Raw genomic sequence first — 26,298 nt, 5'->3', positions numbered from 1 at the left:
AAGAATAATATTTTAAAGCCTAAACTGGAAACTATGTTTATCTACCTACTGATCTTGGACTGTCTTTCAAACAAAGTAATAGAATTTCATTTCCCCTGCTCACCCCCAACCTGTCAACGTGAAGGGCTACAAACATGCCTGTTCATCAGGTTTTCTTTTGCAAATGGGTACAAATAAAATTCGCTTGAAGGCAGTAAATAAAGTCCACAATCACTCTTCCCATTTGGCCTCTATGCCACTTGACTTCTGCCTTCACTAGTTCCGTCCCCTTCACGCCCCGCCCCCCCACAGGAATTCAAATGACTGTGTTAACACCTTAACTAACTTTTATATGACCTGGTTAAAGACATGGTGAATTGGCTCAATAGAAGTTGACACACAAAATCACTTTATGGTTTTCCCCTAATAACAATGATTCAATTTTTAAAGGTGTACTGTCATGGCAAGTGTGACTTGATTTAGAATACCAACCGGATAAATATGCTGCTGATATCTGTGGCACACACTGCTCTTTATGATTCATGCAAGGTACGTCCACTTCGGATACGTTCACTCTCTTGACCACGCCGAAACCTGTAAAATAAAGGAAATAATAAATAACTACAAGAAATTCAATGTGAGGCACATGTTACATTTTAACAAAAACAACAAAAAATGCATACAAAACCTAAATCTTTCACTCCACTACTGGAGGCAACATAGCTTTAGAAAGATAAAGCAATTTTCCCTCAATTCATACGCCAATACTTATTTATTTGGTTCAGCTTGCTAACATCCTCGGAGCACCTACTCTGTCCATGCATCACGCCCATACTGAAAAAAGCATGAGCTCTTGCACATACCTTCAGTGAAGTGACCGCCAATAACTGACAAAGAACAACATCTACCCGGAGGCTGCCGCGGCATCCTTTCTCTCAGCTCTAACACAGCCGTCCTGAAAGCTCGCCCCTAGATACTGTGGCTAATGCAACATCTCCCCCACGTTCCAGTCGCTCTCTATCCCTTCACCCCGTTTCACTGCGTGCATAACAAGCAGCTCTGTCTTGAGTTATATTATTACACTTTGTGTTTACAGCAGTGCCCCCTCAGCCACAGGGGCAGTGTTCCAAGACCCCCCCAGGGGTGCCATAAGATATATATAATACTGTGTTTTTTCCTACACAAATATACCCATGATAAAGTTTAATTTGTAAATTAGGCACAGTTAAGAGATTAACAATAATCATTATTAACAAAAATAGAACAATTTTTAATAATATGCCAGAATAAAAGGTACATGAATGTGGTCTCTCTGGTAAATGAGATGGCTACTCAGGAAAGATTGGGTGGGTAGTGTATACAGCGTGGACACTCCGGACAAAGGGATGATTCATATCCCAGGGGGCACGCAGCAAGATATTTCACCACCATACTCAGAACAGCACGTAATTTAAAATTATAAATTATTTCTTTCTGGAATTCTCCATTTAATATTTTTAGACGGCGGTCGACTGCAGATAACTGAAATCATGCAAAGTGACACCTCGAATAAGGGGTAACTACTGTACTTTGTGTGACTTCCACTATTGGGCCCTAAGCCTCCGCAGAGCTGGGAACCCTCAGTCTTGTCCACCGCTTCATCAGCGGTGCCTAAAACAGTGCCTGCCGCATGCTCAGCAGGCCCGTGGTGGTCCAGTGAATACTTCCAATGCACAAACTCTGTTCTAAAGAAAATCCTAACAGGAAAGCATTTATTTGGCACCTCTCTGTGAGTTCACAAGGCCCAGAGAGAAGCATAACCCGTACCCTGACAAACCAATATGAATAGATTTATTCAACTCAGCTTCCATCCAGTGCCACAGATTCAGTGGCCATCAAACGTCCGCTGCCCTTGAAGTGCATTTAAACTGTCTCCAAAGTGAAGGAGAAGCGAGAAAAGGAACGCAAGAGGAAATAAAACTAATCTGCTTACTGAAAGAAACATGAACACCGCAGTCAGGAATTCATAATGCAAACACTTTTTAAAATGTCATTCAAGCTTCAAGTTGCTATTTGTTCCTACGAGTTACTGTGGCTGGGAAGACATACGGCATTAGAACAGGTAATTCAGAAACTGCTGTATTCTATATAATTAGGCTCCTCTGGAGGTCAGCTGCACGTTGGGATCAAATAATGTGAGGGTTCTGTTTAGAGCTGCTATAAAATGTCAGAGAAGAAAACTGAAACAAAAAGGCACACAGAACCCTGCAGTGTCGTACTTTCAAAACATGTGATGGAATAAAGTTCCATTTTCAAAATCTATTTTCTTAAAGAACCCAGTATTAATTGCATGTTGATGTATAAAGCACACAAAGTTGCATTTCTGTGCTTTGGATACCAGACTCTCAGTTCCTTGAGTGCAGCCCATTGTACAAAATTCCCAGGTCAGGGGTGCAGTAGACAAATTAATTAGTCTATTAAGTCTCAGTCGTATCCTGGCACTGATGTTTAGGTTAGCACCTTCAGCAACAAGTTTCTAATGCTTAACTATGCTGCCATTTGTTCCTCGGAGAAATTAGGAATGAAGGGAAAAAAAGAAAACACGGCTGGGAAAAGTTCCCACTGACCTAAAGGCAGAAACATGCACGTGAGTCAGGGACAGATTGGTGGATTCATAAAAGGGAGAAAAACTCTGGTTGATTAGTTCTTGCTGTTTTAAGTGATTGCGAGAAAAATAAATGGCTTCATATCTAAGGGAAATTTAAATGGCATTTAACACTCTACAAAATCAACCTAAGAAAAGATGATAATTTGCTATGACTTAGCACTACAGAGAAACCAATGATCTCATATGACGAGTCTCTGAAGCACTTCATGGGAAGATTAAACACTTCTGACTAAATATCTGTGGATGCTACAAATGACTGAAATGAACCCAATCAAATATTTGAAAAAAACTGGCATGTGAGAATGTGTGTGCATGCACACACTCGCACACACACGCCCACACACACCCACAGAGAAGGGGGAGAGAGGGGAGGGAGAAAGGGAACTATGCCTTATCTTTTATCTTATAGCCATTAGCTACTGCAGGGTGTTTGTAAGAGAACCGCATGCCGTACATAGCTCAAAATTCAATAAAAGCAAAATTTTGTTTATTATACAAGACAACAGAATACCTGTGCATTGGGTAGGAATTTCTTTTCAATTTTCCCTCCTCTTTTGTTCAGTGGGGCCATGGTACAGTGAAATGTTTTTATAGCATCAATGACCCAGAAGAGTAAGAAATAAGGGGGGCTCTAAAAGCAGTTTTATGCGTAAGAATTGGGTGTTGAGATGTCAAGAACAGTAAAGAGAAATGAATAGCTCAGTGTACAATGACACTATCTGTCATAACAAATACCTGTTACATATTAGGCAATCACACTATGTTACAACCTTGATATATCCACACTAAGGTGATGTTAAAGTCCAGGCCATTTACACTCCATCCAGAATGCTGGATGACTGAAAAGGTGACCACAGTAATTATGTCTTACATTTGCTCCCGAATACCCTATTGTTTGGCTAATTTTCTACGAACTCAGTGCCATTAAATTGAGGATTATTAAAATATAATTACATTTACTGGACTTTTTTTCAGGAAATAATCTGACACATTGAAACAGAAAAGAATTAGAGGAGATAATAATGTAATATTATTTATAATAGCAAAACACTGAAACAATGTAAATGCCCAACAATAAGGACATAGTTAAATTAATTATCATACAATAGAATATTAAAAAGTCATTAAATGCCATGCTTTCAGGGAACGTTGAATGGGATAGAAAAATCCCTAGGTTATGGCAGGCACGAAATGAAGAATTGTTAAATGAATGAACTAAAATGCAGTTTAGGAAATCATATGCATATTTGATTCAAATTTTAATACTAATATTCACATTATATAAAAATGTATTACATATATTCTGTATGTAATAAGCACACTCATACAAAAAAAGAAAAAAACACATCAAAGTGTACACAGAGGTTACCTTTGGGTAGACGAACTAAATACAATTCTAATTATAAACATGGATTGCCTTTACAATTAGAAATGAAGCAGTTGTAGCCACTACAATAGCTTGAGTCCAGTGATGCTTCCTGTATGATCATCAGTAGAATAAAGGAAGAGTCAGAACCTTCCGAGTGACATTCTCAACCACTTGCTCAGACCCCCGACTCGAACCAACTCCAGTAAATTTGGTAACCTCCAATACCAGCTTTGCCCAAGGATGATTAATCCCTGTTCAACTCTTTCCTCTTAATGTGTGCATTAATAAAATGTCTACTTATCTGAGAGATGTGTTGATAAGGAAATACACAATATTTCCTTATCTATGGCCCTGGGATTTCTCTTCTGAGGCCAAAACAGGGGTGTGTGTGGATGTATTTGACAAACTCCTGTGTTTATGATAAACTGCCCTCAACCTTCTTCACACGTGGCAATGGGTACCGTACTATCTCCGCTGCAGAGAAGCCCGTGATTCCAATGGACAGTTGCAATTTTCCCCAAAAAATGTCATTTTGAAAGTGAGTTTTTTTAAATAGCATTTTCAAGCAACATTGCCAACTTTTTTAAGTGTTTAAAAAGATACAGCTACTCCCCAGCTTCTACTTCTAAGTTACAAATTATGGCATAAGCGAAATCCTCCATTCCAGCCTATCTCTTATAGACATTTCTGTACCATCGTCTCTGTCCCTTATAAGCATCTCTATGTGTAGTTTTCTTTCCATCACTACAAAATCAAAACAAATAGCACTATTTTGTGTTCTGTTTGTGTGGTTACTATGGTAGTGATCTGGATTTTACACCTAGGATAATCCTGTTTGGGGTGGGAGAGAGAAGTATGGGACCAAAAGAAAGAAAAAGTTAGGGCAATGGTCAGCACCTTTAAACATTTACTTTTCCCCTGGAACAGACTTTGGCCAAAATCTATAAAACTCTGACCTGAGCCTTCAGCTTCCTGGCACAAAAGTACTTAGCATTATGATGGGAACACCATGACACTGGCAAAATCAGCAGCCCTTTCCCTTCCTCTTAAGAGGCACTCAAATTCTGTTTCTCACCATTCCCCAAATTTCCACTGCCTACTCTCCCCCCACACACACACCTAGTCAGGCCCTGGTCCAAAGGTTCTAATGACCAGACCATGGAAATGTCATGCGGTGACAAAGTCTTTGATGGAAAACAAATGAGATAGGACACCTTGCTTGCCTTGCACTTAATTTTTTTTTTTAAAAATGTTTTTATTGATTTCAGAGAGAGGAAGGGAGAGGGAAAGAGAGAGATAGAAACATCAATGATGAGAGTCATTGATTGGCTGCCTCCTGCACACCCCCTACTGGGGATGGAGCACCCCAACCTGGGCATGTGCCCTGACTGGGAATTGAACCACAACTTCCTAGTCGAAGCTCAACCCCTGAGACACGCAGGCCGGGCCCTCAAATTTTAAATATACAGCTCTCCCCAGTGTCTTTGAGGATGTCACTATAGGTGACTCATGGAAACAGTAGTTAGTGAAAGAAATGTACATTTTCTATTTTCATGGGTTTCCTCGATTGTCGACAAAATGATTTCCTTGAATATTTGCATCAAATGAACCAATGGTTTTCAAAGTATTTTAGAAGTTCTCCCCCTTTAAATAATATACTTTAAAAAAACCCCAGAAACATAAAAACAGCTAATGTGATTGAAGAAGGGAAGACACAAGGCAGAGCCACAGAGCTTTACCAACAGGCTGCCTACCTACTGCTCAGCTTCCGCACAAGGCTCCTTAAATATCCTTTAGATTTCTAGGGCCCTGGGGTCATGATTTGAAAGCCAATTAAAGAGTTAGAATCAAAGAGTTAATATTCACAGTGCTGACTATTCTAAGCAATGTAAAATTCCATGACACACAGTTATTTATAACTTTAAAAAGTGTAAGGCATCGCTAATTTTTTTCAACAAACTTTTGCTCCATTATTTAATGAGGAAAATTATGTCACAATGGCATTTCTAAATCTGGGAGTTCATCAAATAGGCCCAAGTTCTTAAAAATGCATTATGTCCTCTTAAATTGTTTTTGACAGAGGAAAAAAGCACTACATGTCTTATAATTAGTGAATTAATTATAAAGCTTAGAGTCAGAGGCCAGAATCACATGCAATCTTATTAGGTAATAGAAATTGTTGCAGTAATTTCAAAAAGGGAAAGAGAAGCAATGATCTGCATGCCTCCTAGCTAGCCAAGTAAATGTCCAGAAATTTAACACACCCTGCCTCACATTTGTTGAGTTCTCCTAAAACTGTCAAAACAAAAGACAGGTAAAGTTTTAAAGAGTTGATAAAAATGTTTTTTAAAGTACTCTGAATATTTTAAGTGTTACAATAATGCCTCATTTCAAAAAGACACAGCTGAATGTTATGAACATTTCAGTGTCTTTATTATGACATATCCTCAAGAGACAGTCTCTTGAGATATTAACATTTAATCACTTCCGATTGAAAACATGACACTTTTGTCATCATTGCTTGTTGATGGCTTTTAAAAATTATTTGTTCTTATAAATCTCACTAGGCAGTGAGCTACTTCAGAAAAGAATGTAGGTTCTATTGACCTTAGTTCGGTTACTCATTAATTCATTTAACGTTGCTATTGTACACTTGCTGGCTTTATGCTAAATACTTACAAGTAATAAGTATATGTGGAAAAACATCACAGTCCCTATCCATAAATACTCAAAGTGTAACAAACAAGTTATTGCCATACACTGTCTTAGAGTTCAACACAGTGTGCCACAGGAGCACCAGGGAGGGACAGAGAGCCCACCTGGAACAGCAGGGAACAGGGCAGATCTGAGCTAGAGGGGAAGCTTCAGCGAGGTCCTGAAGAACACTGGGAGCTGATCACAGAACATGCGATGAAATACAAGGTCTGAAGATTTGAGCAGTAGCATATATTCAAGAGTTTCATGTGCCATAATGAGGATTTTGCCTTTTATTCTAAGGAACCGCCTAATGGAGTTTTAGTAAATTCACTTTGACTATAAAACAGATACTAGAAGGGAAGGAGCAAAACTGCAGGGAGACCGGTGAGGGGACACTAATGGTGATTCAAGGTGAGAAACGATGGGTCCTACACTAAGGCCATGGTCATCAAGAGAGAAAGTGATGCCCATATTTGAGAAGAATTGTGGAAATAAAACAGGAAGGATTTAAAAACTTGTGTTGAGGAGATAGACAGCAATCAAGATATCAGAGACAATTCCTAGGTTTGTGGTTTTGGCAACAGCCAGAGTAATTGCGCAGTTTGCTAATACAGAGGACACAAGAGAAGCAAGCTGGTGGGAGGGACTTTAGTCTGGGACATGGGGCATGGCCAACTCGGAGCTCCTGCTGACATCCTAGTGGAGATGTGCAGAAATCGCACAGGAGGGTCTGCTGGGGGGGGGTAGACCTGTTCTGGGGATAAAGATGTGAGAGCCATCAGCGTTTCACCCTGACACAGGCCATGCAAGCGGGCTGAGCGGGCCGGGAGAGGGCCAGGGGCTAAGCCGCAGACTGAGCTCCCGAGAGCCCCAACAGGAGGCCGCGGGAGTGGGGAGCCCTGCAAAGCAAGCACAGACGCATCCACACGGGTGGGAGAAGCGCGTGAGGGAAGTACAGAGGGCAGTTTTGAGACGGGGACACCTAAGTGTCAAATGATCGTGAGATACAACAAAAGGACTAAAAAGAGGCCAACAGATGTTGCAACAAAAGAGGAAATCCATGAACTGTGCAAAAATAGCTTCAGCAGTGAGATGATAACAGAACTGATACAAAGCTGTAGAGGAGCAAATATGATGTGAGAGCACAGAGAAAACAGCTCTAGCATAGCGCCTGGTACACAGAAAATGTACCAACTATTTCCTTTTTTTAAATTTAACTTATCGAGGTGACATTGGTTAATAAACATATAGGTTTCAAGCGTACAACTCTATAATACATCACCTGCATACTGCATTGTCTACTTACCACCCAAAGTCCATTCTCCTTACTTGAGCCCCTCTACCCTTCAATCTCCCCCCACCCACTTCCCTTTGGTAACCACCATACTGTCGGCTGTGTCTGAGTTTTTGTTTGTCTTGCTTGTTCACTTATTGCTTTCAGTTTTATATCTCACATGAGTGAAAGCATATGGTTCTTGACTTTTTCCATCTGGCTTATTTCACTCAGCATATTCTCAAGGTCCATTTATTCATAAAGACATATTTACCCCGTTGTTCACTGCAGCATTACTCACAGTGGCTAAGACATGGAAACAGCCAAAGTGTCCCTCAATAGATGACTGGATAAAAAAGATGTGGTGCATATATACTATGGAATACTACACAGCCATAGAAAAGATGAAATAATGCCATTTGCGGCAACATGGATGGATCTTAAGAATACCAACTATTTCTAATTTACATTTCTCTGCTTCATGTGACCCTGCCCAAGTTTTAAAATATGCCACAATCCCCAAAGCAATACTAAACAAATGTTTTATGATGGCTTTGACTACAATTGAAACCTCAGTGGAAAGTAAGAGAAGTGCTCTGGGACACTCATTATATTAAGCACTTAGAATTCTTTAAACCATTGTCTTAGCCAAGTTTCAAGTTCCTCAATCTCAAGAAGCCAGAATTGTTAGGGGACTTTACTTTGGTTGGTTTTAAGTGTATGTGTTACGAAAATTAGTAAATGAATTGTGTCACAAATCATTTCATTTGTTTCATTTTTTTAAGGAATCTTAAGGGAATCAATAAAATCACTTTAGCCCTCACTAAAACATTTAGAAAATATGTCAAGTGTAAAACTTAACATCACACTAAATTATGCCATAGATTTTGTGTGAATTAGTAAAGCTCAATTGATTACTATTAAATATTAATTACAGTGCAGGAGGTACTTATTATTAATTCACCTGTCTCCTTATATCACCCGTTCAACATTACAATAAAGTCTACAAGCAGATAAGAATTAAAGAATTGCCTTTTATCATTTGTAAACAACATTGGGACACGAAAGTGCTTGAAGAGAAAATATCTTAATGTAAAATATCTGATATGAACCAAAGACCCAAAAGCAAAAGGGCCCTGTTTTACAAGCCTTCCTAAACATGGTTTAATATCTAAGACAAAGTCAGCAGTCCCAGCCAGCTGTCTTCCATTGCATCGGACCCTCACCAAACAGTATTTTCCGATTATCTTACTATGAGACCTCATTTACATGACAATACAGCAAGAGGCGGACCCACCCAGTGTTGTCTGAGAAGAATAAATCAGAAATTCAATGAGGTCTTAACTCTGAACTGTTTTCAGTTTGCCAAGATTTAATGTAACTGGTCTGCCATTATGCACAATAATACAGGTTTTTGCATATAACTCCAAATCTAAGAAACTTATAAAAGAATTTCACATATCCATTAGAATGACTTGCAGATGCTAACATTTAAAAAAAACAAAACCCACATATAATCATCTAGAATGATGGGGGTGAAAAGCACGCGTGAAGTCCATTTTACCTGATTCCTGTTTTCTCTCCACAAACAGCTCCTTCTCTGATTCCCCTCGCCCCCCAATTTCTGTTAGTGAAACAACCAACATTCCAGAGACACACAGCCTCAAAACTTTGGAGTTTTCTTTAACGTCAGTCTCCTGCATCCTCTATATCCAAATAATTGCCAAACACAATGGATTCCACATCCTCAGGGTGCCAGGAATCCGTCTCCTTCTTTCCATTACCTCTTCCGCGACGCAGTTGGGCCCTCTGCTCCTTGAGCAGCTTCCGAATGCATTCCGGTTCTTCCTAAGCAGTTTCAACCGCTCGCCATAAAGTCCAGTTCCAGCTAACTGCTTTTCAAGCCTTCAGTGATTCCCCTCTGCCTAGCAAAGTACGTGAACACTCCTGGACCTGGCATTTAAGACACAACTACATGCCAGTTTTCTTCATGAGCAACCTACTTAAGGCTTAATAATCTGAAACTCCCAGTCTTTACTCGTGGCATTTCTGCCAACTGAAAGCTCTTCCCCCATCTCCTCCCACCAAAAGGGCTGCTCAATGCTTCAGTAATAATCTCAAATGTTGGTTCCTTCATAATGATTTTCTTTTTCCCCAGCTGCCTCTGACCCTGTCCTGTGAGCCCTCGCAGAATGCCTGTGTCCCCTCTGCTTCCTACATGTGTCTTCTGTATCTTCTGTATTGTTTTTGCCTTCTGCCCCTAGGAATCTGCTGACTTGGGGGGGGGGGGGGGGTTGTGCCACAGCTATTCCTCATTTCAAGGCACCTAATGACCTGATCACAGTAACACTGTCAGTACTTGCTGAATTCAATAGAAAATGTTAATACGTTAATGCAGGTTTGGAGGCAAATCAACTCATCAGTGACCCACAAGGAGGGAATGAACTGCTCTATCCATTAGAGCTTTTACTGCCCCTTTCTTGTGAACCAAGCCCATAGTTCATGCTAGTTGTGTCCAGATGATCTGAGTTTGCCAGTTATTGTCAGTGAAACTTAGGAACTTTGGGTGAATAGATTACATACAAATAACTTTCCAGCAGAGAAAGTAAATATTAGGCCAATTTTGAGACAGGAAAGATCTTTTCTAAAGTAACTCCTATTATTCTACCACAGGAAAAAGTACCCTTTTAATAAGTTTCAAAAAAAATGAAATGCTTTAAACATGTTTTTTTAGAAGCCAACATGTAAGTTAATTTGAGGTAATCTGTTTTCTAAATTTTATCTACTAGATATTCACGTTATGAACATGATGGAAAGGTACTATTTTAAGCTATTTCTTAAACTGCAGAAAGCAAATGTAGCCATCACACACACAAACACTCATACACACACACACACACACAAACTATAAATCAATATAACACTAAAAGATTCAATGAAAATAGTGACAGCTTTAAAAAAATGCAACCCAATGTATAGCCAAATAACTCATGAAACTCAGCATGCATTGCTGACTTTGGACATGATCACCAAATTTAACAAGGTGTTCTTGAGAGAAACAAAATAAGACAGGTCCCCGGAGCATCCATTCAAAATGGCAGATGCATCTGAACTCCAGGGCAAACTCCTCTAGGCTAATATTATGGTTGGCCTTGAGTTAAGATTGTAAAGTGTAAACATTTTTAATTTAAGTAATACTTCAGAACACAGGAAAGCTCTTTGTTAAAGTCTGGTTAGTAACCATAACAGAAAAAATAGAGCAATATAAGACCTAAATATGATCATGTAATTTTTCTTTATAGATAAAACCAAGAAGAGTTTGGTACAAAATCTGAAAAATCTGTACAACATATGCTCATTAAAAAAACATTAAATGCCCTGCAGTGCAATCTGGAGGAGCACAACTATTTTTCATAAATAGTATTTCATAAAGTCATTCATCATTGAGTCACACATATCAAAGCTGTCATCTTAAAAAAAAAAAGAAAAAAAGAAAAGAAAAAGCAATTTGTGCCTTGCAGGTAATCTTTGCTACATGAAATTGGACTGCTGCATATTACCATTCACTGAATTCTTATAAAGCCCTGATTGCTGCCTGTCACCATTTGCAAAATCCAATAAAAGTTATTTCCCACCAACACCTCCTGACCACCACCATCACCACCCATTCAGCTTTAGAAATCTGCTTGGTTCCTTAGCTTATCTTTTTAAAGAGATGGTTAAAGTCCTTATGAATTTCCAAACTCTCACTAAAATCCCCCCCACCAGTACGATGTCCAAGTTTCAGAGCGCTTTTGTGCTTTTCTTTATATCTGAATTTGACATGGACTTAGAATTTCTTTAAGGCATCTGTTCTGAGTTATTTTTCTAACACTAGGTGAAAGATTTGTGCTGATCTGTGGAACTATTCTCAAATAATTATTTTAACTACTGACAACATTTAGGATATAGCTAACTAAAGTTAGGAAGCCAGTATGTTATTTTTAAAAAACAGAAAAATTAATTGATTTATACTAGGACAGATTGCTTATATTTGGCATCATTAATCTTAGGTTCCCTGTATTTCTGGGATTAAAAAGGAGGGAGTTGATCGTAGATTGTAAAATTGACTAAAAGTATAAGACATTATTGCTATTCTATGTATGGTATGGGAGAAACCCACATTCCTAGAGTTTTTCTAAATAGGCAGAGGGAGGTCAACAAACTTCTGATCTAACAGACATGAGTTCCACTTGTTGGAAGCAGAGGGGAAAAGTAATCCAACATATATTTTGTACAGTCCAATACAAACTCTTCATTTAATAGGTGAGGAAACTAAGGTCTAAGCAGACAGGAGATTTTACTTCTAGGAAAGTAAACTAAATTAGAAAGGTCCAGGCAAAAGTACTAAAGGCTTTGCTATATCAGGCAAAATTCACTCAGTGGCAATGATTTATTCAAACTAACTTACACATAAAGGAGATTTATTGGCTCCCATAATTGCAAAGCTAAGAAGTATGTATGAGCTTCAGGTAAGGCTTGATCCAGTGATTCAATGAAATAACCAAGGACCCAGTTCCATTTCATTTCTCCACTATACCATTTTAGCTCATTATTCCAACACAGGGACCAGCAATTCCTGAGGCTAACTAGTCCCTCTGCTCAGGTTCACCACAAAAGAAAGCACTGTTGTTCTACAATGCCAACCAAAGCCCTGTGATTCCGTTTAAGGAATTGGCTAAGGTCACATACCCACCAGCATACCTCACTAGAGCCAGAGGGTGAAATACACTGACTGTCTTGATCTAAACTGCAGGAGGTGAAGTCAGCTTCCCTGAAAATTCACAGATACTCAGAAGGAAACCATGGGCTGCTGGTAGGAGAAAAGTTGGCAAATAAATGTTGGGAGGCAATCAACTAGTTCACCCCACCAATCAAGTCTGGAACATATTCTGATCCTATATCTGAAGACTTTTGCCTCTGCCCTTTTTTATAGTCCCTGCTTTAAGAGATTTTGTAATGTTGAGAAAGCAAAATGTAAAGCAAAAATATATATTCTTTCTCCAATTTATGAGTACAGTAAGTTTTGCCTAGAAATATAGGAGCAAGAAGTCATTATACAAGGAAATATTTCAGCTGGTAGGATGATTTCAGTAATTCTAAAACTCCAACTTTACCTTGCTTGTCCCAGTAAAAGTGAAGACAAGTAACTAAAGTGGCCACACAGGAGTCATACAGATGTGTCAAGTGAATGTTTTAAATGCCTAAGGGCAGGAGGGGAAAAGAAAAGTATTTTCAGAAGGAAGAGAAACTTCTTCCAAAAATGAAAGAGAATACCACAGTCTCCAACACAGCATATGCTAGTGAAGATATAACATCCTTAAACTGAATCCCATAATAACTGGAAACAACTGAGTATGGAAGGCAACCCCCCTCAAGAATAGTTTACTCATGTTATTTAGCTCCATACTGTCCATTTTCCTAATGCCCTCTCCAAGTGTAAGCCAGACTTTCAGAAGATCATGCCAAAGACATCTAGAACTCAAAGTATCTTTGTGCTGAAAGGTCATCTAATCTAGCACATTTCAAACTGCCTAGGGGTAGGGGCAAACAGAGCAAAGGAGGTTTTATAGCCACTCCCTCCTCCCACTATTACATCTCCAAGAAGAATATGTCTGATTTTATTTATTCTACAAAAAATAGCTTCTGAAAAAGATTTCATGTGAACAAAGACCACTGTATCTGAAAGGACAGTTAATCTAAACTTCTTTCTTTTCTTTTTTAAATGTTATTTTATTGTGGTAAAAATACAACATATCCACCCTCTTAACAAATTTTGTGTGCAATACAGTATTGTTGATAATAGGCACAACTGTATGGCAGATCTCTAGAGTTTATTCATCTTGCTTAAGTGAAACTTTATGCCTGTTGATTGGTAATTCCCCATTTCTCTCTTCACACGACCCCTGGCCACCACCATTCTACTCTTTGATTCTATGAATTTAACTATTTTAGATACTCCATGTAATAAGATAAAACATGCAGTGTTTACCTTTCTCTGACTGGCTATTTCACTTACACCATAATGTCCTCAAGGTTCATCCATGTTATCACATAGTGCAGAATTTCCTTCTTTTTAAAGGCTGAATAGTATTCTATTATACATATATATCACATTCTTTAACTATTCATCTGTCAATAAACATTTAGTGTTTTTCCACAGCTAGGCTATTCTGAACAGTTCTGCAATGAACATGAGTGTGCTAATATCTTCTCGAAATACTGATTTCAAATTATTTGGATAAATACCCAGAAGTGGGATGACTGGATCATATCTTAGTTCTATATTTAATTTTTTGAACAGCCTCTATACTGTTTTCCATAGTGATTGTACCACTTTGCATAAGGGTTCCGATTTCCCCACATCCATGCCAACACTTGTCTTTTTTTTTTTTATGTAACAGCCATCCTGATAGGTGTTAGGTGATATCTCACTGTGGTTTTTATTTGTTTTTCCCCAATGACTAGTGATATTGAGCATTGTTTGTTTGTTTTTATATATACCTATTGGCCATCACTATGTCTTCTTTGGAGAAATGTCTATTCAAGTTCTTAACCCATTTTTTAAATCAGGTTATTAGTTTTTTTGCTATTGAGTTTTGGAGTCTCATATGTATTCTGGAGATTAACTCTTATCAGATATGTGGTTTGCAAACATTTTCTCCCATTCTGTAGGTTGCATTTTTAATCTGTTGTTTGTTTCCTTTGTTATGCAGAAGCTTTTCCATTTGATGAGTCCCACTTGTTTATTTTTATTTTTGCTGCCTGTGCTGTTTGTGTCATATCCATGAAATCACTGCCAAGATTAATGTCATGAAGATTTCCCCCTACGTTTTCTTCTAGAAGTTATGCAGTTTCAGTTTAAGTCTTTAATCCATTTTGAGTTGTCATTATTTTTTTTGTGTATAATGTAAGATAAGGGTCCAATTTCATTCTTCTGCATGTGGATATCCTGTTTTTCCAACACCTAAATTCATTATTTTTGATCTGAGAAACTTAAGTCCAAGAAGTTTCAATCATTTTTCAGTATCCAGTGTTAATGCCAGAACTGGACCCCGGACTCCAGAATTCATTCAACAATTATTATGCATCTACTACTACTATGTACCTAGAGTAGTCTCTGGAAGCCAGACTCCAGTCACCAAAAAAAAATGTATCAGAATATCTAAACAATCCCTTCAACTTCAATTTTTCCTTTCAAAACGTAAAATTTCAGAGTACATAAGCCTGTTGCACTGATACCCCAACTCTGCTCACTTCCTTTGTGACTATAGAGTAGCTTAACTTTCTTAACCTTCAATTTTCTCATCTGTGAAGATAAACAACATAATGCTACCTCTGAATAATTAAAAGAGATGAAAAAATACGAAGCACATTTAGAGCTGAGAACACATCAAATATACGTTAACTGGTAATAGTAACTGAAAGGAACGCAAAACACTAATATGTATTCTATTACTGAGGTGGCCCAGTTTTGTCTTCATTTTTAAACTTCATCACGTACATAAAAAATGCACAAGAGGATCTTAAATAAAACAATGATAAAGCAAAGTGTATGGTGAAGAAAACCAAGCTGTATGAAGGTGGATTAATTCTGCACAAGGATATCTTGCATGATCATAAGCATTTAGAGACCCACACCTGAAATGACCAATGAAAGAGCACTTTCGACGTGAGCTCTCTTGCTAGGTAGGAATCTAATGGTAGCACAGAAGCAGTGCGTGCATTCTATGCATTTTGGCCCTTCAGAACTCAAGGGGAAAGTTTTAGTTCAACTTAGAGAAAGAATGCTATCAGTGGTAAAAACATTGCATAATTTGGGGTTTGAATAACAATAAGTTTAAGTTCACAGAAGAACTTGCAAATGTAGCTTAACATTTACCTTTAATAGGCAGTGGTTAGGTTGGTTTTACGGGTCTTACTGTTACACCGATCCTTATTCAAAATAAAGACACAGCAAGGGGCCATCCAGAGGTAAAATCTGGTCTTAAAGAGTAATTCTTCATACAATAAGTAATAGCAGGCTGACTAACATTATTTTATATGTAAAGATAATTATAATATGCATTATAATTGAGATAAAAATATCATGGAGTCACAGTGGTGAGGGACTTGCTATTCAAGGTTCCTCTCTGCTTTAGATTTTGCAATCTCATGACCAACTTTGAGAGAACAAAAGTAATAGTTGTATTAATAAAAGGCTGTTAACAGACTATTGATATTACTTTTTGTAGTTTGCAGAACCAAACTAATTTTACACTTAATATAAGTAATGTTTTACCTATGGTTTGTGTTATATAGGGTGTCCCAAAAAATGCATACACGCTTTAACAGCTGATAGCTCAATTGATGTTTCTTTCTGTTCAGATTTAACCCATTAGACTTAATAATGGCAGCCAAAGTATATATTACACATTGCTATTATATTAATAGTATAACAGAAGAGCATATGAGTATCACACACACATAAAATATCCATGTTACACATGCATATAAGTAACATGCTAAGAAAATAATTATACTTTTTCATAAAGAATTGCTAATCTAAGATTATTTATTTGAAATATGTAAATCTTTTTTCAAGATGAGCATATTTAGATCACACAAAAAAAGGACTCTACTTAATTTTCTCCTTCACCAGCTTCCAAAAAGATATTTCAAAATTCACAACAAAAATGACAATATGTCATTTAGTTTTAATGCTATCAAGCTGCAAGGAGACAGGTTGTACTTGTCTGCCTACAAAATACAGTATTTATATTCTAAGCCTAGTGAAGTATGGCTCTAATAATTCTGTTCACATGTCAAATTAACCAAACTAAAAGCACTCTCTGAAGTTACACTGTACACCTCAGAAACATCTTGTTTCAGTCTCTGGAAGAAGGACAGGTTCGGAATGCCAAGTAGATTCTCAGGACTGAGAAAAAAACGCCAGGGCCTGGTGAAGGAGTGGGAGTCTTCATTCTGCCACTACAATTCTTCATTAAAGTTTAGAAATTACTTTTTTCTTAGTGTAGATACATGCAGCTTAATGGGTACTAGTGCTTCCTTAACCTTTTCAGTGGAAAAAAAAGACGATAAAGCACACAACTTTGAGCACATTTTCCCAAGACTAAATGTTCACAGATAACCATGATGAGTATCTCCCCTTGAAAGAACACATAAAAATATCTAGTTAGTTGTATTTGTTTTTACCACTTGGAAAATAATAATTGACCAGTGCCAAACTTTGCAATAAGCGCTCAAATTCACTATGGAGCTGTTTGGGATTTGATTTTCTCCCAAAAATGTAATGAAGTGAGTACAGTCTGAAATAGGGGTCACTGTTTAAAATCAGTCAGCATTTGGCATGTTTCGTGTTCTGCTTATGCTCCTTGGCAACAACAGTCCAGCCAACCAGGACTTTTTAGTGCTCTTTCTGGGTATGTTTGACAACTCCTCACTCCCACAGTCCTTTAACATGGGCTTCCCCAGTCAGGGATACAGATCCCACACTGAGCCCATAAACCAATTAGTGGGAGGCCTTGGCATTGCATTCAAAGACCTTTATAAAAAGTCAGTGCAGCCGGCTGTGTGAAACTTGACGTGTGGGGAGCCCCCATAAAACTCTTTAATGGAAACTAGGGGCTTCTTCTGGAAAAGGTTGAGAAGCTGGGCCCTAGCTGTATAATTAATGTAGTTATTTAACAACAGACAATAAGCATTTCAATAAAAATAATCAAAAAGCAATAAAAAACTTAAGAAATCTGGGCAGTAGTTTACATATGTACAAGAAGTTGAAATAGCTGCTCCTTAGAGGAGTTTCCTTGTGTACAGTAAGGTGGTTTTGATTGTTACTACATTTAGAACAATTTGTCAGAATGCCTTTTAATATAGAAAACACAATTAACACCCTTTTCCTTTTTTTTTTAATGTACTCACTAAATCTGCTTTGGTTTAAATTTTCTGATACTACTTAATTTTTAATGAGATATAACAGACATATAACATTGTACTAGTTTTACGTGTACATTATAATTTGCTATATATCTATATTGCAAAATGATTACCACAGTGAGTTTAGTTAACATCTGTCACCTCACATAGTTACAAACTTTTCTTTTCCTGTGATGAGAACTTTTAAGGTCTTCTCTCTTACCAATGTTCAAATACACTGCATGGTATTGTTAACTACAGTTATCACGTTGTACATCACATCCCCAGAAGTCACAGAGAATAGACTGGTGATTGCCAAAGGTGAGGGGTGGAGAGTGGACGAAATGGGTGAAGGGGGTCGAAAACTACAAACTTCTAGTTATAAGATCAATAAGTTCACCACATGTTTTTAAACCTCATATGAATTGTGTTTAAAAAATCTCTGGAAATTCCTAACCCAAGGACAGTGAAAACTTCCAAAAACATACTTTTCCCACTAAGTTTAAATAATTATTAATATTCATAAACAACTAAAAGCTGAATACTTTCTAATAATAAAGAATATAATGCCAAAATGCCATCACTGTCCCCAATTTGGTTCATCAGATTTTTCCAACCAGAAAAAAATGACTCAAAGTACCTTCTAATATAATAGCATGATCCTAATCATGGTTTTTGGCTGACAGTTTTAGAAAATTAAAGTAACATTTTTATTGGTAACCCCATTTCCCTACCAAGAATGACTGGGTCAGCGCTGGTCGGTGTGGCTCCGTGGTGGAGCGCTGGCCTGCACACCGAAGGGTCTCCGGTTCAATTCCCAGTCAAGGGCACATACCTGGGTTTCAGGTCCGTTCAATCTCTGCCCCTATTGGGGCGAGTGCAGGAGGCAACCAATCGATGTATCTCTTTCAAATCTATGTTTCTCTCTCTCTCCCCCCCCACACCCCTCCCTGCCTCTCTCCCTTCCACTTTCTCTAAAAACCAATGGAAAAAATATCCTCCGGTGAGAATTAACAACAAAAAAAAGATGAGGCTACCCATGAGAATAAAGAACCTAACTTTTTATTAATGTGCTCTGATGTAAGTATATTTGTGCAATTTTAATAGAACTGCCTCGCCCGACTGGGCATGGCTCAGCTGTTGAGCGTCGACCTAGGATCCAGGCGATAGGGGTTCGATTCCCAGTCAGGGCACATGCCTGGGTTGTGGGCTTGATCAATGACTCTCTCATCATTGATGTTTCTGTCTCTCTCTCTCCCTCCCCTTTCTTCTCTCTGAAATCAATAAAGATATATTTAAAAAAAAAAAAAGTCGCTCCCTCCATGGAGTGCCCCAACAGAGAGAAACACTCAGGTCTGCTGGACTCCAAGGCCCATGTTTAAAAAAAAAAAAAAATAGAATTGCCTCAACATTTACATCTGAGTAAAAATAGAGAGTAACATCTTTCATTCTAGAATAATTTAATTGAAAAAAACCTTTTGTTGCTATTATTTGTGGAGCCGTTGATAAGATGATTGAGTGTAATTGTACATATACACAAACAAGTGGCAACTATGAAATAATAAAAATGATCAAATAAGTCACAATTGAAAACTGGTATTTTCATTTATACTATCATTTATATCATTCCTTTATAGTAATATTTTAATTATGTTAATTAAATGTGTCTTGATATTAAAAATATTTAAAGAGAAGCAAAAAAAAATGTAACATCTGTCAAAGTGAACAATTATATTCAAATCATTTTTTAAATAATTTTAGAATTATATTTTACAACTTAGCCCTCAGTAGAAAGGTCAACTTACGTGTGATATTTGCAAGGATGGGGGAGGGGTGAGAACGGGTTCAGAGAGTGACTCAAAATGTTTTTGATAACTATCTATTTCCCTGAAGGTATTAGAACTTCAATGGCTTTTTCAGACTAAGATTCAAATAACTCATGTTCTTTCCCAGCTGTGGTTTTAGTTAATTATAAAAAGGAAGCAAAAATGTAAGTTCAGCCAAAAACAGTCAATGCCAATAAAATAAAATAAAATGAATGAACAAATGCTCAGTTTTACAGATTTCAAAGCATGGACAGGTGGTTAAATTTATAATAGTACTTTCAAAGCTACAAATGCAAGATTCAAGGCATTTTTTTTGTTCGAACCTGCCAAGGTTGAAGAGGTCACATAAATTTTTAACATAATGGGGTAAATCGTCTTTAATCATTCTCAAATGACCTTCTACAGAAAACTTTCCAATTTTAAATGATCAAAACCTCCCTAAGTGATATTATGTGATCATTAGCTTTATTATGTAGCATACCAAATGAATTTCATAAAATGTATGTATTACTACTTAAATATATGCACATTATAAAATACATTTTAATACCCTGTAATTCTAATAAGAGTTTTAGACTGCCTTTTAGCCAAAATGGAATTAAATATGTTTTAATTAATTTGTATGGCCTCTTTTTCCATTAATCTCCATGACGACCTCCTCTATTTTGGTCATCAATTCCCATAGGCAGATACTGAATACTATCGTTACCCCACAAATGTTCCCTCTCAAATTCATTCATTCAAACATCTTAAGGAACCATCACCTCTCTCCTCCAAGCCTATTCACTCAACTGTATCCACTAAGACCATTCTTTTGCTTCACTGGAACCTCAGGTTCATGGCCTCCTCAGTTCTCTCAGAACCCATTATCCCCCTTACATGACTACCCACCATCAAGCACTAGAGGTCCTCACTCAGCCCTGGGCCCTCTTGTCTTCATCAATGCTCTCTTTCTAAATGAGCATATACTTGCTCATATTTTTGTGGGGAAATACACATTAACTCCTGATTTTGTTAATTTTATAACATAGGTTGAATTGTAGAGTGGGGTTTTATCAGTAATTAATGCAGGATAAAATGGGTAAAAGAAAATGACACAGCACCTGAAGGAAGACTCATGCATTTCCATGGGAAAGCCTGTGATGGGCATCGATTCCGATCCTGAAGAATCACTTTGAAAACTGCTCATCTTAGAGACAAGGGGACTACACCAAACCACAGATGACAGTACTCTCTCACATGGGTTATCTGTTTTCATGTATTATAATCAAAACGTTTGTTTGAATAAAGAAAGAGGGGAAGGCCTGGGGAGGGGACAGGAGCGGGGTGGAGAGGGTTAATGGGGGGAGGAAGGGACACCTGTAATACTTTCAACAATAAAAATAAATTAAAAAATAAATAAGTACATAAAAACACTGCTCTCTCAAACAAACTGAAGCTCATAACTTAAATTATCAAATGTCTATGTCTGCCCAGCCGGGCGTGGCTCAGCGGTTGAGCATCGACCTAGGATCCAGGAGATCAAGGTTCGATTCCTGGTCAGGGCATACTCCTGGGCTGCGGGCTTGATCCCCACTGACTCTCTCATCATTGATGTTTCTGTCTGTCTCTCTCTCCCTCTCCTTTCCTCTCTCTAAAATCAACAAAGATATATCTTTTTAAAAATGTCTATGTCCATCTCAAACCTCTATTTTGTGTTTCAGGCCTGTATATTCCAAACCAATATTACAAAGACAAGTTCATCGGCTTCACTCACAAACCCGGTCCTTACTTAGAGAACAGGCCTTTCTCTTCAGTTGTACAAACAAGAAATGTAGAAGTAATTTTGAACCCATCTACTTTCATGCAATTTTTCAAAACAATTGCCAGATCCCTTCCATTTCATACCCTATTGATCCTTCAAATTTATCCACTTCTCTCCATCTCTGTCACCCAAATGTAAACCTTTAATGTCTGTCCTGCCTGTATAAGTCAAATAAATCTCTATATATGTTCAAAGCAGCATATATGTCCCTTTCTCACCACTTTCCGAGTCTGGAGATTTTACATTTAGCGGTGTGATTATTTGAATAATGTATAATTTTCCCATAGGCTTGCACTGTCCAATAAAATAGCCACCAGCCAGCATGTCTAGCTATTAAAATTAAATGAAATTAAGAATTCAGGTCCTTGGTTGCACTGGCTGAATTTCAAGTGCTCTATAGCCACGTGTGGCTAGTGGCCACAGATATACAACATTTCCATCATCATAGGAAGTTTTATTGAAGAGTACTGCACTAAAATGTAAGCTCCATGAGAGCATGTTGTACCCACCATGGACCATCTGGCACTAGTTACAGAGCCTGAAACATAGTAGGCTACACACACACACACACACACACACACACACACACAGAGTGAACTAATCAGTGAGAATGAACATAAGACAATGGAACAATAACCAGAAATCATCTTCTAAACACCATCTATTGTTTGGCACATCTCTTAATCATTCTTTAAAAGAAACTCTTTAGAAAGCAGAGCAAAGTTTACACACCTAAAAAGAATGGCTCTCAGAGGACTGGAAAATTGTGGTTCAAATCTGTCCCACTACAAATCTCATTCACTGCTCCAGTTCCACTTCTTCTGAAGGCTAACAAAAGGAAGTGACTTTTTTCTAAATAAAAAAATTATCAGCAGTGGGAGCAATTCTGCATCTCATTCCAAGGTTTTGTTGTTGTTGTTAATCTTATGACTCATTACTGCCTCTTAGATAAGTAAGTTTATAAGTTAATAATGTAAATCTCACAGCATCTGTTGTTGAACTGGAGATGGAAAGCAGAAAGCACGCTTGATCTCTGCTTATGGACTAAACAATACATATATGTTGTCTACTTGGAAATTATTTCCTAATGGAAACTTTACTAGCTACAACTAAAATTATGTTTAAATAAAAAATTAAATCAAATCCTCATGAATCCAAGGATTTTCACCTCTTCCAGAAGTAATGTGATTTTCTGAATGTGTTTAAAAGTGATTATTTCCAAGAGTTATAAGAATTCAAATTTTAAGAAAAATGGACTTTGAGAATTGGCTGGAAAAGTATGATAATAATAATGAGGGGAAGGAAGAAGGGGAAGCTCCAATACCACCCTATGACTGGTAGAAATACCAAACAAAATCAGAAAGATGTACATAAAGTAGTAAATCAAATTTAACATTGAACTCTGTCCAAGACTTACCCCCTCTCCCCTAAATTCCAGGATCCATACCTGAGTAGGAAGACATTTGGCCTGATTTAATAAGTTGAGAAGAGGAAGATGACCTAAGAGGACATACTGGAATCACCTGCAAGCCTTTCTCAAACTACATATTATTCCCAAACCTTCTTACTCTCCCTAGAAGTTCTAATACACCCTGGTTACTGGAGCAGCTGGTCATCCAGCAAAGATTGGTGGTCATCTTCTGTAGCATCCAGTTGTTAAGAAGCAGTGGTCCAGCAGGGGACCACATTCCCCATCCATTATTGCACTGAGGTAGGGACTTGTGACTGATTCTCAACAAGGGAACATGAGCAGAGGTTATATATGTCACCTCAGGGCTTAGGGGTAGATAAAAAAACCAATGGGACTTCTGCACATTCTCTCTTCTCCCATAGGACACTTGTCTGGAGACATCCAAGGCAACTTTGGAAGCTCTAAGTTGAAGAGTGGAGCATCTATCAGCCGAGATCCCTCAGCAACTAAATGGAGCTAAGCCCCACTCCTTCTCACCAAACCTCCACCCACCTCAAGCTCTGTCATTAGTCAAAACTCTTCTCCGTACTTTGCTTAGTTGAGAAATTAATATCTAGTGTATTAATCCATTTGCATCTGGAAATTTAGCTTTTACAAAAACTAGACTGACTTGAGCAAACTTACTACTCTATCTGAGCATACCCTCATATGACTGCCCAAGATTGAGCCACCATTACTAATGGGAGTGCATTACACAGATGTACTAGAACAGAAGGGAGATTGAAAATGGTATGACTGTAGAATTGCCTAATACTTTTCAAATCTCTAATTTTGTGGTTTAGTTATCAGAGCTTAATCTCACTCATTCCACTGACATTATCTCTTCAAATGATTTGGCAAGTATCACGATGTCAATAAAATTTCCTAAATTTCCACAAACTAAACCAAAGACTGCAGCTACTAGACAAGTCCTAAAAACAGAATAACTACACACTGTAAACTCAAGGAAAACCAAGTTGCTCGTAATTCTTAAACATACCATGATTTTGTGTGTGTGTGTATGGCACCTGAGAAGTCCTTGCTCATTTTCTTCTCTGTTTCTATCAGCCAACAAGATTTCCTTATGTTTTAAAACACAGCTCAGCTGTCACCTCCTCATAGCAAACTTCTCCCCACCCTCATTCTTAGATAGAGTTAATCATTGCCATCTCTTGCCCTTTTCACACTACATTGTAATTTAACAGTTTAAACATCAACTCTCTGTTCCAGATTCACTGAAAAACAAGGTGGAGACTCATTCATCTCTATATCCTTAGCGTCTGACACCAAGTCAATAAAACTTATATTCTAAATAACATTGATGAATGAATAATTTTCTCAGCTCATCCCACTGTACAAAGACAAAAAGACTAGACTAGTCTGTTTTAAATACATTAGTATCTATCAATATCCAAAAACACGTCAATGAGGTGAAAAGCAGGGTATAGTATATGTGGTTGCCATAAGCACTGGATGAGTCCATTTTGCTTAATACATTCTCCTTTTATCAATAAGAATTATTAAACTGAATTATCTGAAATGTTTAATACTGTAGTTTAAATTCAAAGTATAGTAGAAATAAGCAATTATATCTTAAACACACATAGTTACAAATTACATGGAACACCCAAATTTATATATAAAATTACTTGGCTTGACGGAGTCTCATTTTTTTGCCTTTGGTTTCTATTGGCTGGAAAGAATTCAAAAGACTTGAATTTACTTCAATGAATACATCTGGAGTCCCAAAATAAGCTCAGAGCACTACTAATATCTCAGATACTTGATGTGTTTTTTCTTTAATTTTGAGAAAAAAATACTGCAGAGTACAGTATAAATGAGGCATGCTTTGAAGCAAAATCACCTCTAATAAAGCCCGAAGGTTCTCAGAGGAAAGAAGAGAGTATCTTCCCTTAGCAAGGGTCCCTTAGTTGCCATATGTCGAGATCACTCTTGGAAGACACACAGTATAAAGTAATCCCAGCATCTTTAGTGTGAATATGTCACCATAAATTCCAGTGCTCGACCTGAGAGCAAAGTTTAGATTTGCACAACTACAGTGCCTTTCAAGAGTCTTAAAAATGACAAGAAAGCTTCAAATACAGTTTCCTATGGGGGTGTTAGTGAATGAGAATGCCACTTTGGGACCCAGCTCAGAAACTCTTTGTTGCAGCTACAGAAGTAACTTAAAGGGAAATATGAAAATTAACATTCCAGGGATCCCATGCGGCCGCAGGCATCTGGAGGCACAATAGGCCCAGCAATCTCCAGCCACTCAGCCGTGCACAGGCTTCTGAGCGGGCTGGTTCGGAACTGACCTTGAAGGTGTGCAAAAGCCAGCTGCTCGGCCACAGTATACCTTTTGCAACACTCACACATAATTACAGTGAGGAGAAAGAGGGAGGAGAAATGATGTGTAAGATCAGAAAGAGGGAGAAAGAAGAATTAAACTGGGACAAAGTTTTTAGGAAAGAATCTCTATAGGTTTATTAAGCAAGAAAACTGCGATGGCAGTTATCACCAAAATTTGCTTACTTTGTGCCAGCTATTATTCTAGGTACCTTAGATATACTAAATTTTTTTTTTAAGATTTTATTTTATTTTTTCAGAGAGTGGAAAGGTGAGAAAGAGAGAAACATTGATGTGAGAGACACATCAAGTGGTTGCCTCCCACTTGAGCCCCCACCAGGGCCAAGCCTGCAACTGAGGTATGTGGCCTTGGCCGGAATCGAACCTGGGACTCTTTGGTCTGCAGGCCGATGCTCTAACCACTGAGCAAAACCAGCTAGGGCTATAATAAATATTTTAATCTTCACAACTATTTCATGAGATGAGCATTATTATATCACCATTTTATACATGAGGAAGCTGAAGCAAAGAGCGATTACATAACTTGCCTAAGACCACACATCAGTAAGTAGGAGTCCTGTCGTTTTCCAGATTTTGTCTTCTGGCTCTACGTGACAGCTACCTCTCAAGTTGGGTATTTAGCAGGGATAAACCTAGAGTATAGTGGGTTGGAGCCCTCCAAAAGTCAATGCCCACCCAGGTCTTTTGCAGAAATAATTAAGATGAGATCATACGGGATTAGGGTGGGCCCTAAACCCAATAATTTGTATCCTTATAAGAAGAGATGACATACAAATAGAGAGAAGGAAATCATGTGTAGACAGAAGTGATGCAGCTATAAATGAAAAAATGCCAAGGACTGCCAGAAGCCAGCAGCAGCTAGGAAAAGGCAAAGGAGGATTCTTCCCAAGAGCCTTCGGAGGGAGCGTAGCCCTGCCAACACCTTGATT

At 37.9% G+C, this 26,298-nt stretch overlaps 1 protein-coding gene across 10 annotated transcripts in view; it reads right to left on the bottom strand.

Moving 5' to 3' along the window:
- The window catches only part of BMPR1B (bone morphogenetic protein receptor type 1B), a 325,971-nt gene that overhangs the window by 179,897 nt on the left and 119,776 nt on the right, over positions 1-26,298 (bottom strand). For 9 of the 10 annotated variants that reach the window (XM_081144322.1, XM_081144316.1, XM_081144323.1 and 6 more), the window contains one exon: positions 472-573. Coding sequence is in view for 2 of the 10 variants with exons in the window: in XM_081144316.1 (XP_081000442.1) it covers positions 472-523 (52 nt within the window). In the remaining 8 variants the exon portion in view is untranslated. Of the gene's footprint in view, positions 1-471; positions 574-26,298 lie in introns of those variants that run through there. The other variant, XM_081144313.1, reaches the window with a different exon arrangement.

Source organism: Miniopterus schreibersii (genome assembly GCF_964146895.1).
Source record: "Miniopterus schreibersii genome assembly, chromosome: 1".
Classification (NCBI taxonomy): Eukaryota; Metazoa; Chordata; class Mammalia; order Chiroptera; family Miniopteridae; genus Miniopterus; species Miniopterus schreibersii.
The sequence above is the reverse complement of the archived record's forward strand: the minus strand, read 5'-3'. Positions and strand labels throughout refer to the sequence as shown.